A 15,546-nucleotide genomic window follows, 5' to 3' on the forward strand; every position below is an offset into this window, starting at 1 on the left:
AATAAAATAAAATAAAATAAAATAAAATAAAATAAAATAAAATAAAATAAAAGCTACTGGCCTAGGAGGAGCCAGAGGACTTGAGTCATCTATGTAATCTCTGCTGCTCAGAATACTTCATATGTACTACTTTATCCCACCTTCACTGAGTCAGTGAGGTAGACTTGATGCATCAGACCTCAGCAGGTTAATAAAGGTAGGACAAAATAAGCCACCAAGTAGTAGTATTCCATGCCAAGAATCAAGAATGCATACAGTCACACTGGCATGGCCAGCATGGAGAACTGTAACACTGCAAATAAGGGCATGTTTTAATTCACTGAGACAATAGTATCTTTGTAAAATGTCTTTAATACCAGGATTCACTGGGAAATATTTTCACCCACTAGAGAAAAATCAAGACTTTGTCAATTTGCTTTGACGATTCTTTCCAGGAAACATTTCAGGCATGTATCAAAGTGGCCACATTCATTGGTGACATTTACAAAACTTAATTCTTTTCAAAATCTCAACCTAAATACACACTGAAAATGCTCATCTTAAAATTTTATTTTCCTTTCATGGATATCTAATAATTAGAATTTATAATCCAGCTAAGATATATAACAGTTCAATCTCCAAAGTCTATTTAACACTTGAATTGAAATAAATCTCTATCAATTTTTAAGCTATTAATTTTAATGTCATGCATCCATTTAACACATCCCAAGCAGTTGTAGTGTTAATCAAAATCACAATCCTAATAAAAATTTTTTCATAAAAACAACTTCTGCAACATTTACCAATGGAATGAAACTCAAAATATATAGTATGTCAAATATACACTTTATGTTCAAATGCCATGGCCACTATTTACAGCAATATGATCTTAGGAAAATTAACTTCTCTAAGCCTCAATTTCCATATGGGCAAAATGGCAGTAGTTGTAGCGAAGATGAAAGAGTCATGAGAATTAGAAATTATACATATATAATTCATTCGCAATACCCAGCACTGTCTGGCATATAAGTAGGTAAGCATATAAATGGTAGCTATTATTTTTACTATTTTCAGTTAGAAATTAAAAGCTTCACCCATAAATTAAAGGATGGCTTAGAACTTACAAGATCATGTAACTACTGCACTTCTTATATACCAAACAAAACTGACTACAAATCTGAAGTTTACATGGGAGGGAAAAAAAAAGACTTTTTGAAATAAAACCAAACACTACAAATTAGTGAAATATATTGAAAGATTTGTTTTTAATAACTTACAGTTATTTCTACAAAGGATCTTAAACCAGCAATTTTATTTGCTTAAAGAAAACAAATTCACTGCTCTAAGATACTACAAATCCTGCTCAGAGTATTCCAACAAGATTGATAAGCCATTACTTCAGGAGCCCTACATTAAATGGAACATTCCAGTTTTCTAGGTCATACTACTTGCTGTATTTCCAAAGTCAAGCAAAACAGCATTCATACCATTTCATTACCAAAGAAGGTCTAATAATCATTTATATTAAAAATTTGTTTTGGGTCACCTGGGTGACTCAGTCGATTAAGCATCCAACTTCAGCTCAGGTCAGGACTCACAGTTTCATGAGTTAGAGCCCCTGCATCGGGCTCTCTGCTCTCAGTGCAGAACTCGCTTTCAGACCCTCTGTCTCCCTCTCTGACCCTCCCTTGCAGTCTCACTCTCTGTCAAAAACAAACGAACATTTTTTTTTAATTGTTTCAGGGGCACCCAGGTGGCTCAGTTGGTTAAGCAACCAACTCTTGATTTCAGCTCAGGTCATGATCCCAGGGTCATGGGATCGAGCCCTGCATGGTGCTTTATACTGTCCACACATGGACCCTGCTTGGGATTCTCTCTCTCTCTCTCTCTCTCTCTCTCTCTCTCTCTCTCTCTCTCTTTCTCCCTCTGCCCCTCCGCTGCTCACTCACACTCTTCTCTCCTCTCTCAAGATAAATAAACTTTAAAAAAAAAATTGCTTCAAAAAGATACTTTCTAATTAACACACTACACATTTTTTTTTACACAAATTAAAAAGAAAACGCTCCAGGCTTCTTCAAATGTAACTTCAACAATGAAAGTTGCTGCACCCCTTCCCAGTCCCATACACAGAACCAACCAGTCAGCCATCCTGTCAACTTCTATAATTTCTCTTGAATCAGTCTTCCATTCCAACCACCATAATTATACAGCGGCCTGTCACCCTACTGTCACCAAAGTTATCTCTCTAAAAGCTATTCTCACTGGTAACATTCTACTGAAGATCATTAGGGTTCCCTTCCCTACCTACAGAATAAAGCCCAAACCTGATCCTCAGTGAGGCATTCAACACCCTTTCCATCTGCCCCAACGTAACCCTCCACATTCACCCACTTCCATTTTCCTACAACCTCTACACACTTGCATCTCAAAAACTTATTGTGCACTTTAGCCAAATGCTCAAAATGGATTCTATGGTTATAGTAATGAAATGGAATGGTCACACTAGTCTTTCCTCTTGGAGCTTTCCTCCCTGGTACCTTCACCTCACAGAGTAAAATCCCTTTCGACCATAAGTACAGCTTCCAACGCAAGCAGAATTATTTGCTTCCTCTTCTGAAAGAGATAATAGTAGGTTGAAAAATAACAGCAAATAAAATTACATTAAAGAAATAAACTAACAAATGGGGCACCTGGATGGCTCAGTCAGTTAAGCATCCGACTTCAGTTCAGATCGTGAGTTCGAGCCCCATGTCAGGCTCTGCGCTGACAGTGCAGAGCCTGGAGCCTGCTTCAGATTCTGTATCTCTGCCCCTCCCCCCACTCACACTCTGTCTCTCAAAAGTGAACGTTTAAAATAAAATTTTTAATAAAAAAAGAAATAAACCAAAAAATAAATAAATCCTTATTCGATCTGTTATAGAAATAATGATGTATTTCAGCAGATAGCTGCCTGAAATTCCTTTCTGGAAGTAAGTAGCATGTGATTTCCTAGTTTACTAAGAGCTGAGAAATGGACACAAAAGCCTTTCTTTTCAAAAGAAAAGTCCCATATAACAGAAGTACCCAAGTTTCTTTTTAATTAATAAGAAATACTAAATATTCTAAACTACAAATCCTCTCACTCAATTCGTTCATCAGACAAATGGTCAGATAATCTTACACATTTTTATACTCAGTTGTAGAGCTAAAACAGAAAGGAACACCCAACAGCCTCGATACTCTCCATCTTTCTGTCACCTCTATAGCTTCGGATGTTTTCACAATCTTCAATTTCATGAAGACACTTTGGTCAAACAGTCCAGCTCTCCAGAGCCAGGCTCCTGGGCACACATGACCCAAACGCAGAAACACTGAAGTTTCTTTGCCTGGCTACAGATTAACTGTAAGACAATAAATTGTTCCCACTGCCTCTCCTTACATGTCATTTATTACCTAAAACATCACCACTGAGCCAGATAATAAGCATCTCCACATTGCTCAAATAAAAAAACTTTCAAAAGCATAAAGCTTTTTTAAAAGTCCCTGGGTAAATAAATGTTGAGAAATCTACAAAAGTCTAAGTCAAAACAAAAGAAACCAAAGGAGCATCAGTCTGATATTTTGGGTTCAATGTTAAATTCACTAACAATATCTAATAACTGCAAACATTCCTAGACTGATAGTGTTCCTTATGGTAGGAGGCAATGAATAAATTATTTGGCCAATTTGAAATTACTTTCAAATCCATGTTGTAACATTATAAAACATTCAACTGTGTCATTTTGAAAATCCTCAAAGATTTCAGCAGAGCTCTCAGATATTCTCTTAAATTTTAGCAAAGTCAAATATATTGTGTTATGGTCGTTAACATGTGCCTAAACTTTAAGTTTTGAATTTCAGGGCAGATACTTTTCCGTCTGTGTGCCAGACACTGCTGGTTGCAAACTCTGTACCCATTTTTTTCTTATCCTTTAAACCAACACAAGTTCAACTGTGTTCAAGCGGGTACTTTCCTAGTCTCCTATGCAGATAGCGGTGACCATTTTAATAGTTCCCGTGAAGGAGATACTAGTGAAAGTTGCTAAGTGGGCTTCTAAAAAAACTCTTTAAAAGGAGGCCAACTCAACTAGTTTGCACCTTTTGTCCTTTGTCCTTGCACTTCTTCCTCCATGTGGAAGTAAGACACAAGGGATAGAAAAGGAGCAGCCATCTTGTGATGACAGAATGACCACATGATACACAAGTGGCTAAGCAGCAATATAGAAGTCCAGGTCCTGTTGGCAAATCGAGGTATCCTTCAACCCTGGTCTGCCTACCTGCCTACCATGACCTCTCAGTACCTGATACAAAGAAACACTATCATCTGTTTTCTGTTACAAACAAACAAATACAATCCTAACACTTACTACCAGATTAAGCCTATTTCATTCATTAAAGGAAAAGAAAAAAACCAAGACTAATACTGTTATAACTAGCTACAATATAATAGTATCACGATGCAGCACAGTTGAAGTTCACTATTATACAACTATTACATTAACCTGTGAGCAGAGCATGAGCAGGTGAAATGTGAAATCAAGTTTTTGCAGCATCCTGGAATCCAAGTGAAAACCACTGAGCAAGATCATCAAAGACTACACAGTACGAAGGGAAGGAAAGTTCCTGGAAACCTTTACACTCCAACTTTCAAATCAGATGGCACCAGAGTAGTTTACACAGCGAAAGGACAGGATTTTTGCCAACCACACATCTATGCAGGCCATAAAACTGAACTTGAAATGAAAACTACAGGTGCAGTGATTCTCAGTCACCAAGCACATAAGCAGAATTACATAGCCCTGAGAGAAGGGACTGAAGCAATTACTCAAAGTTTTCATGAAAAACAAAATTGTTTTCCTTTTTTTCCTAAGTAATCAAAGACGATTTTTACAAGTAACAAATCTGGCATGCAGCTTTCAAAGAGAATGATAATGAAACCTTTTTTTACAGTTGTGTAGGGATAATTAATTTCCAGATCAATGGGAAGACATTCATTTGGTTGCACCAAAATAAACTACCTTCTTTTTAAGTCTAAACTGTATAAAATAAGATTTGCTGGGTTCATATTAATGATGTCATTTTTCACATTTAACATCCTTTTCAAAAAGTAACAACACTGAGAAAATTAAAGCTTCCAATGACAGAGCTAACTAGCAGAATTTCACGGATTAAAGTGACAGCTAATTAGTATGAATAACATAAAAACATATAATTAAGTATAATAGTATACAGGTTAGTTTCCTTACACTGACCAAAAAAAAAAAAAAAAACCAAGAGGGATTATTCTGTCCTTTTATGCTAAGCTACTAAACATGTTTTGTATTACATGGTAAATACAGTAGATAAGCTAATAAATATTAAAGAAAGCCACTGACATGGGCAATTTCTAGCATAAACAATAAGTAAATATGTTTTATTTGTAAATAAATGCCTTTACTCCCCGACTGTGCTGTTAGCTGAAGTAATGTGATGTTTTTTTAATTGGATACCCTGAATATTCTGACTGTATGTTTTATAAGAGGACTACAATATGAATCAGAGCACTGCACTCCTCTCTGCAGCAAATAGCTCTGTGTTATTCTAATTCAGCAAACAGTTGCCTATTTTTACTCAGAAGTAACTGACCAAAGCAAGACACGAGAATAGGCCACACCGTAAGTAATTAGGGCTCACCCACTTGCCACTACTGGGTTTTCTACAAAGGACTAGGTTGGAAGTCCTTGCAAGGCCATCTGAGGACTAAGCCTGACAAAACTCTCAGCTCCTAAACCCAGTACTCATAATTGCTGACAGTATAGATTATTACAACTCTACGTTTCTGACAACAGACAAATTTTGAATTTGTTCCAGCTGACTCCACCACTTACACTATTCAACAGCTGGGGCATATGATAACTTGGCAACCTGATAATACACTAGCTGAATGCAAACTCATTCTGTAACCAAGGAACTTTGTCAGAAATGAAAGTCAAAATAACCTCTCTTAAGTTCAAATGGGAATGCGAGATGTTTGAACAATGCATGATTTCAGAAAATGAGCAACTGTACTTTGAAAGTTTAGTGAACTGACACTCCCTATTCAAAGCCTACAATTCTTTCCTGATTAGATCAGCCCCCACAGCAAGTCATTGGGATCATAAGCACTATAGTGAAGTCATCGTATTGGATACTGATGGGAAATCATAACTGGCTTCAAAACACATTGGGAAACAATGAGTTTTCCAGGTCTCCAGTCTTTCATATGATACACTAACCAATACTCTTACTTTCCTTTACAAAACTAAATGAAACATAGAACATCTATAAAGCCAAGTACAAATTGATGACCTAAGCATTTTAAAACCACAAAGAAAATGAAGGAAACAATCCTCACTTTTTTCTGTGAAATTTTGGACGTGTTTGAAAAAGCGTATGCCTAAGTGCAATACTGATCATTAGGTCATAATTAAAATGAAGTGTCATGAAAACTGCAATGGCCTTCAGATCTTTAATTTTCTTTTATTTCCAAAGGCAAATAGAAACAAGCTTTTCAATAATGTCTGCTTCTGCAAGACAAGTCTAATCAGCACTTCAGTTACTGTTTTCAAAGTCACCTGAAAACAGCCACGTATCACTGAGGCAAAACTCGAGACAAAAATTCATATGGCTATAATTTTTTTCGAAAGTATAAAATGTATATGCTTTAGAACTTTTCAACTTTTTTCTTTGGGATTTTAAAGAGCACAGGTGTGTGTCTTCAATAAGGTTTACTAGTCTGTATTGCAATGTTTCTCATTTTTAACGTTCTGGAGACAACTAATTAAGAAAGACATAAACATGAGAATATTACACACGTACACAGACATAAATGCTACCAATGTGCTTTCGCCTAAAATACCACTGCATTTGCTCAGTGGCAGTATTATACACAATAGAGTCTTGGCACAAAGGAATTCTGATTGTGCTGTTTACAAAATTCTACGTGGATTAAAAGAATGTCAATAATAAAACACATTCTAGAAAGAGATAAAACATATTACTGGGTGGGTTTTGAGATTTTTGGAGATTTGGAATTTAATTATTCAATTCAGTATTTTATATTTCTACTTTCTACTAATAGAAAACTATTAATGCGGGCCATTTTTAACCATATAATGTCCATTCAAATTACAGAAATTGAGCCCAAAGCCAATATTCGAAAGATCTAAAGCCATTTGAATCCAAGATATGAATCAGACCACTATTCACTATTAATATATTAAGACTCTGTGAGCTAGCCTTGGGTGTGCAGTGTTTCGGTCTCCTTACTGTGTCTCTGTACGCACTGAAAAATGATTTCCAGAGACAAAAAGACCCTTTAAGAGGAAATGGTGCACTTTAAGATCGAAGTAAACAACACTAAAATATGAAAAATTTATCAGGTTGGCACAGAATTTCCCCAACATAAAGTATAGGCAAAAAAAAAAAAATCTCAAAATATATTGCTTTATATTTAAATTTACAAGAGTCGCTGACTTAAGTCTTTCACCCATCACAATCAAATAATTTTTATGACACATAAGAACAGGTATATAGTCACAAACCATAAACTTTTTTCAAATAAAATCGTTCTAAGAAAAATGGTGATGCACTCAGTGGTGAAACAGCCCATCTATTTAAGAACCCCAGAATCTTTTGTATAGGGTTAACCAATACCCCATGCAAAGCAAGAGCAGCAATGCCTTAGTAATTCTATGGAGAATTACTCGGTACCCACCCTCCCAGGAAGAATTATGATTATGCATAGTACTTAACAGCTTTTACAAGGGAAAGAAAAATGCAATGTGCTCAGAACCCAAACCCCTTCCCCCCACGCCACAGCCTATCAAAGGGCGTCTCCAGACCATCGCCCACCCCACCACCCTTCTGTGAGTCAGGGTTACTGAATCCCTTCCAAAAAGACCTGGTCCATTCCCAAGACTGGTCCAGACACCTGTTTACCTATGCCCAAACCGTAGTGGCTCTGGTTAAGCAAAGATAACGGTTACCCGGCTGGTGCGTGCCAAGCCCCGCAGCCCAAGCACCGGGTACCACATACCTTTGTACCTCTCCAGGACATCCTCATAGGCCTGGAGGTACTCCTGCTCCTCCACGTACAGGTAAGCAGCTGGCGAGAGGTACCCCGCCATGCCGAAGTTTATCTAAGCGATGACTGGCCAATTCCCCTTTCCCCCTCCTAACCCCGGGAGTCGGCAAGACGCTGCCTAGGGAACTGGAAAAGCGGAAGGAGCGGCACGCTGGTGGAGAGCACTGAAGCTGGGGCGCAGAGCCCGGGGCGCGAGGGGGTGGTGGGCGCCGGAGCCGGCAGAGGAAACGCCCAGGCCCCCTGGCGGGCTGCGGGTGCCAAGCCGCCGCTCCGGGGAGCCAGAGTCCCTCTCAGGTTTCAGCAGCAGCAAATCTCGGCAAGCCCGGGGGCGGCGACAAGCAGCGCCACACCACGCGGAGGAGCCTGGAGCACGGTGGGGACAGGCGAAGGGCGGCAGGCGCCGGGACCCTCTTCGGCCAACGCGGTCGCCACCCTGGCCCTGCGATGGGTGCCTGCTCCGGGCCGGGCCGAGGCCGCGGCGGCGGTGCGAGAGGACTGGCGCGCTGCCTCCGCCCGGGATGCTGCGCGGCGCATCTGCGGCATTTCCTGGCCGCCGCGCCGCAGACACTCGCCCGCGCCCCCGGAGAAAGGGAGGAGGGAGGGCGGAGGGGGGAGGGCGGAGGGCGGAAGGGAGGGGGCAAGCGCGGCGGTCAGCGCCCCGGCTGGCTAGGCTCCGACCCCGGCGCGGCTCGGCCCCTCCCTCCCAGGCAGCGCCGGGCGCCCCGTGGCCCCCTCCCCGGCCCGCCCACCTAGGTCGGTCTTGCTGCCAAGCACGCCCACCCCCGGACACTGGCCGGCCAGCCCGGATCCCCAAGGGTGAGGTTTCTATTTGGGACCCACAACAGGTGCCTGGGAAACAAAGCCGCAGATCGCGGTCACTGACAAGCGCAGGATACCCCCCCCCACCCCCTCAGCCCCTCGCTGAGCAGTCTGCGGTTCTCCCCGGGGAAGGGGTGACGCGGCGGAGAGTGGAAAATACACTTCAACCCAGCTTATGGCATAGAGGGACTCAGGTCACTCAGTGGTAGCAGCACGGGACGGGGCCGGGTGGGGGGGGGGCGAGGGAGGGGGGTCCCTGCTCTGGGCACATCTCGGGGGCGGGGCGGCGTGGCCTCTGCAGGTGGCCCTGCGCGTCAGGGCCTGACAGCCTGGAAGCTACTGCGCTTGCGCAGCCGGCGGACCAGCCCTCGGTCCCTCCCTTCCGCCCCCCAGAGCCTGTCGGCGCATCTGCCGCTGGGCTCCTAGGAAGCGGCCACAGCCAGGTCAGTTCCAACGCCCCCAGGCTACTGTGTCCCCTCCCTTCTTCTCTCTACCCATTATTCATTCCACACAGTACTGGTATCCACTGAATTTGAGTAAACTGGATACAATTCTCTTAACTTTGGCATGTCATATACTAAAGTGGTGAGTTTTAAGGGTCCTTTGGTGGAACCAGTGGGTACTCAGATCATGTAAATGGATGTGTTTAAGAGTACTGATTGAAGTCAGGCTGCCTTGGATGGCATCCTGCCTCCTTTCTGTGTGACGAGGCCAAGTTCCTTATCCTCTCAGAACTTCTCCATCAGTAAAATGGGGGGATAATAGTGCCTACCTTATAAAGTTGTGGCTTTATACGTGTTAGCTACTATTAATAGATAAATCAACTCATTGTTGACCATCTGACTTATGACAGCTTCACCTTTTGCCCACATCTTCCTTCCCTATTTCTTCCCTTCATATGTACTGACCTTTTGTCCTTGATGATATTTTTTTCCTTTCCCTTTCAGTGTTGCGAATCTGGAACATTTTCCATTAACTCTTAGATGGGAATGAGTACTCACTGAAAAACTATATGCTCTCGAAAAAGACTTATTTGAGTTATAACTGGAAATCTTTACTTCTCCTGAGCAACTGGCCTACTTTTGTTATTCCAAACAAAGCAAAACCGTATCTCGCCTTTCTACCCTGACCACTGGCTTATAATCTGAGTTTGAGCCCATGTCCCAGCAAGCACTTAGGATCACTAGTTTTCTTGCAACTTGGTATGTGTTTATGTACACATTAGTGCATGAAGTAATACACATGCGTTATTTGTGACACCTTCTTAAAATGAAAGAGTTAGCAATTAGATCCCTGAGACTCATTCCATTTATAGACCATACAGGTACACAGATCTCTCAAAACTGTTTTGTGTCCTTCACAATGAGTGGGGTCATTGAGGGTACAGTCTGAGTCTTCATCAAAGACTGAAACCCAGTAGCACTCCGTTTTGTGAATAAAATCAGTGCTCTCTTAATTGATTTTAACTCTCTGTTTAAGGAACCAGTCAAAATGAACAGCAGCAGCATTTGGGCTTTTCTGTAAAAACAGCCTTTGCCCCATGCATGCTTGGAATGGTAATATTGGGTCAACCTGCTAATAATAATAGTCTATTCCATATGGAAGCAGCAGTTAAGCACAGCAGTTAAGAGGCTGGCCTCTGGAGTCAAGAATGTTTGAATTCAGATCATAGATCCACCACTTCCTAGTTGTATAATCTTAGGAAGAGTCTCTCTTCCTAAGTCTCAGCAGGTTTATGCACTGGAAAATGGAGAAAATAATTATACCTACTTCATAAGGTTGTTGGGAGACTAAATGAGATAATGTAGTAACTGCTTCTAAGAGCATCTGGCCAACAACAAACTCATTTATACAGCATTTGCCATGTGCCAAGGAATTCACAAAAGGTTTTACATTCACTACTTTATTTACTCACCACAGCTATAACACCCTTTGATAAAGAAAATGGAGCTGAGAAAAATTCAGGAAATTGCTGAAGAAAACACAACTGACTAATGATAGAGGGAGAATTAAAATCCAAGTTTACCTGAGTCCAAAGTCTGACTCTGCTTAGATCCTTCAATTCCCACTTCAAAGAATTTACATGGGACAAAAATCCCTATTTTAAAACAGCACTGTCACCAACAAACCATGTACCTTTATGGGCACTTCAATACTAAAACACCCAACTTACAGGGAACCCTGTAACTAAGAACAGCAGATCTATATTGTTCTTATGTAAAAGCCATTTATACAATGGATATTACAAAGCCCCATTCCTCACACTTCGTCATCTTATTCTCACACTGACCCTGTGAGAGAAAGGAAAGGTATACAGTCTCAGATTTTAAAATGAGAGAACTACAACAAGTGCAAAAGCACTTTTAAAATCATAAAGTGTCAGACATGCGACACCAGCACCAATAAGATTCTCCAAAATGTGAACCTGATTATGTCACTGCACTGCTGAAAAATCTTCCAAGAATTCCCCCACCCCTTACAACACAAATAGTCCAATCTCCTCAACATTGCGCACAAGCGCCTCTATAATTTCTGCTATTCCCTACCAAACTCCATGCTTTACTACACATATTACTTGAAGTTTCCATTTATCATATTTTCCCACTTTTTTTAAGCACTTAACTCTGATTTCTAGATTGCCTTAAAGTTTCCATTTAAACACATCTCCCTACCTTTGTTCTTGTGGTACCATCCCTCTGAAGTGGTGTTCCCGTTCCCTCTATTTCCATCAAGCTCTTCAAATCTCACCTCAAGTGGCACTTCCCCCCAAAAGCCTCTCAGGAACCTTCCCTCTCTGTCCAAGCTAGTTAGACTCTCCTCTAGATTCTTTTCATATTAGGTACTTATAGTCATTACAGCTAATCTCTCACACCATGTTGTAAGTATCTGACAACACATCCAGTTATCATACTGAACAAAAACTTCCTTAAAGGCAACAGTATGTGCTTTTCTTCATTTTATTCCAGGACTCGATAAATTTTTATTAAATGTGAATTAATTAAGGTATCCCACAGACCATGTGGTCTTTTTGACTCTAGGCATTTTCATGTTCAATTCTATCTTTGTGACCTTAAAAACAAATAAAAATATTTGACTTTCAACTCCTTTATTGCTAGGTAATGAACACTATTGACAGCCTCATACCATTTCTGAACCTCATCCCATGTCTTACTAGGGATGAATTTCAAAGACGGGGTGAGTTTTGGGCAGACTGAAAATGTCTAATAAAGTTAAGAGTCAAAATCTTTTAATAGTATGTTTTCAAACTCCACGGCATCAAATTCCCTCCACTTATCTTCACACGGGGTGATCAGCAGTGTATTTAACACATAATATATCTGAATTTCATATTTTAGCCACATTATTATTAAATAGATATTTGAAGACCGGCATCCAAGTCTCTGCTCCCAAGGTATGATTATTGAGATTTGTGTAGAAAACAGCAACTTACCAATATTTATTTTAAATACAGCAGCACATTTCCATAGTAGGGCTGCTTATTCTATTCATAATTTTGTTTTCTTTTTGATTAATATCTTAAAAGTATGTAACTTGAGGGGTACCTGGGGTAGCTCAGTCTGTTGAGTGTCTGACTTCAGCTCAGGTCATGATCTCATGGTCTGTGGGTTCGAGCCCTGCATCAGGCTCTGTGCTAACAGCTCAGAGCCTGGAGCCTGCTTCGGATTCTGTCTCCTCTCTCTGCCCCTCCCCTGCTCACACTGTATCTCTCTCAAAAATAAATAAACATTAAAAGAAATTTTTATAAGTATGTAACTTGGAAGTCTCAAGTGCATTAATAACCACTAACTTCACAGCGATCCCCACAAATAACTTGACAAACATTTTACGACTAAGACATGGCTCCTGCCCTCAAAGAGTCTGCAGTCTACCAACATCAGCAGCTACTTGCCCACTGCATCCCACCAGAACTGCCAATTCTTCCATTTCTTCCCCATCTGCAGGGTACAATGACAGTCTCCCCAACTTCTCCTGACTTCCTGCCTAGTTGTCTTCCTCAGCTTATATAATATCATTCCCCCTGACAAACACCTGATCCGTCCTGCTCCCATAACCCCTTCCTGCACTAATGAAAGCAAAATATCCACTTCTGCCACCACTATCCAAACCCTCGAGCCAAAAGCACCTCTTCCTTCCACAAAAATGCACAGAACACAGGTATCCTGTTCTGATGAGCCAGGCTTTCCACAAAGACCCAACAACTTCTCTCAGTACCCTCTTTTCACCTATCTTCCCTTTCTGCACAGCCAAAGATAGGGTGGAGTCACCGTCTCCTCCTCTCCATGCCCCGGACCTGCATGTAGTTGGGGGAAAAGAGGGGAGGTACAAGGAGTCAGGCCTCAGTGACTAAACATTTTTTAGTACTTGAGGAAGGCGGTGAGAGCTAGGTCTGTCCCAGCTCCCCCAAGCCACCCCTGTTCACTCTCACTTGGCTCCAGAACAGTCTCCCTCCTAGATCCTCCCTCCTCCTACCCTTTCCCGGCTCCACCCCTCCTCTCAAAGGCCTGGAAGAGACCAGCCAGCATCTCACAACAGACAGAAGAAGCTCAAGGCTGTTGCCCCAGAAACCCAGACTACAGAATGGCTGGCTGGGCGCTGTTTGTTTTTCCCGTAATCAGAAAATCCCACTGGGGGGACCATAGGGGGGAGTCTCAGCTGCTGTGGTGGCTGGGATCTGAACTATTCCCCACCAGCCCCCTCAGAGGAAGATAGAGTACCAACTTTGCATTATAGTGGGAGGCAAAAGAAACTGGGTGGGCACCCCCACCCCAGGAGTGGAAAGAAGGCCAGATCCACTGACTGCAGAAACTAGCTCTGGAAAAAGCCTGACCTTTGGCCTTTGCAAGAGCCCCAAAAAACTTATACCATTTCTGAGAGAGAGAGAGAGAGAGAGAGAGAGAGAGAGAGAGAGAGGGAATTTTTGAGGGAATTGAGGAACAATCACCCCAGGAAGCAAGTCTCATGCACAGAACACAGAAGAGAGAACCACACTAGCACTGCAAGGTTGGAGGACTGGTTTCCTCAGTGTTCTCAGCTTTCAGCTGGGTAAAACAAGCCATCCCTTCTGGTTCGACTTTTACAGCCAATGCAAGGGAACACCGGTAACAGAACAGAAATGTTGGCACCTCCCATAAATTAATTAATCAGGAATGCATGATGGCTAAGCCCTGAAAAGCACCAGGGACAGAAAGCTGCTATGGACACATGATGCTGACAGAGATGCTACATTAAAAAAAAAAAAAAAAAAAAAAAAAAATGGCATCCAAGTTGCTGAAGTACCCTCTACAATCCTGGGTACCAAAAGCCAGGAATCTACCCCAGTTAAATCTGCGTAGCTCAGTGTCCCTGGGCAAAAATGGAAAAGGCGGCAGCTTTCTCACAGCTTCTAGCAAATGCACTAGGAATCACATAAGTTAATACTTTCAGAATGTCACAGTAGCTACAGCGTGTAAATAGGAAAGTTTAATGCAAATGTCTGTAAATATCCCCTTGCATTTCAAAGGTATCAATTCATCCAACCCGAAGACAAGGCCAAACAGCTTAGTCACCAGCAGGCTGGGCAAACTGCTTTCTCGATATAAATCGGGCATAAAGTAAACATGGTCATCCTCCTCCCCCACCTAGAGCACCAATCTACGCCCGCCCGGTGCATCAGCAGCTCCCAGCTACGGCCCCGGCCCCAGGGGGTAGAGGGTGAATTTCGCAACTCTCTCTAGGCTCCATCCTCTCCCCGGATGCGCTTACCTGCTATCCTAAGCACTGCCCTCTCAGCGGGGTCCAGCACCGAGCCCCCATGAATCTTTCTTTTTGATCTCTCATGTTTAGGCAAATTCCAGGGTAAGGTGTCTCCCGGCGCTGGAGATGCCGAGCCAGATTTCTGGCTGAAATCATCTTCATCAGAAAAATCCGCAGAGGAAGACATAGAGCAGCGATAGGACGCGTTCCCGGAACTCTACAGAGGATGACACAGAAAAAAGCATTAATAGCATAACACTCACATATGCTCATCGCTTTCAACAGTCCCCTCCCTGCCCCCAAACTGAGTCTGGCATCCTGCACCATCCTCAATGCTGAGGGGAAACACAAACAAGAAATGAAACCCAGGGCTCACCATCTTTTCTTGGCCGTGTCTCGGACGGCAGAAACAAAACCCAGGCGGTCCCAATACATAGGAGATTTGCACAGAAGTGTGTGGCCTGCGGTCCGGCCACCGGCTCACAAATGACTGGCCCAACAATGAAGCCAGAATCAACAGCCTTCCTGTTACAAATCTATAGTATCTGGCTCCCCCAGCAGGACAGGAGAAACATTTTCCATTACTAGACTGCTGGTGAATTCATTAATGCAACTAACACGAAGTTTCAAAAACAAAGCACAAATGCAGGATGTTGAGTCCCAATTCCTTTCCGTTTCAAGTCGCCTCACAACTGGAGTCTCCTTTCTGACGAGTTGTAAGCCCCTTGTCCTCTTTACTTAATTTTCTTCATGAGATTGAAGCAGGTTCCCAGAAAGGAGCAAGGAGGGAGGAAGGACAGATTCTGAGAAGAGCTTTTCTTAAGACTGGGGAGAACACAAAAGACTGTTTTCAGAAGCCCAAGACAGATCCA

The 15,546-nt window shown here is 42.2% G+C and overlaps 1 protein-coding gene across 22 annotated transcripts in view; it reads right to left on the bottom strand.

The window, feature by feature from the left end:
• DST (dystonin) overlaps positions 1–15,546 on the bottom strand; it is a 510,899-nt gene that overhangs the window by 363,867 nt on the left and 131,486 nt on the right. For 15 of the 22 annotated variants that reach the window (XM_040473816.1, XM_040473833.1, XM_040473814.1 and 12 more), the window contains exon 4: positions 14,684–14,891. In XM_040473816.1, the coding sequence (XP_040329750.1) occupies positions 14,684–14,891 (208 nt within the window). Of the gene's footprint in view, positions 1–8,053; positions 8,267–14,683; positions 14,892–15,050; positions 15,273–15,546 lie in introns of those variants that run through there. The other 7 variants (XM_040473830.1, XM_040473828.1, XM_040473827.1 and 4 more) reach the window with 3 other exon arrangements.

Source organism: Herpailurus yagouaroundi, unplaced genomic scaffold (genome assembly GCF_014898765.1).
Source record: "Herpailurus yagouaroundi ecotype Mexico unplaced genomic scaffold, PumYag 139, whole genome shotgun sequence".
Classification (NCBI taxonomy): Eukaryota; Metazoa; Chordata; class Mammalia; order Carnivora; family Felidae; genus Herpailurus; species Herpailurus yagouaroundi.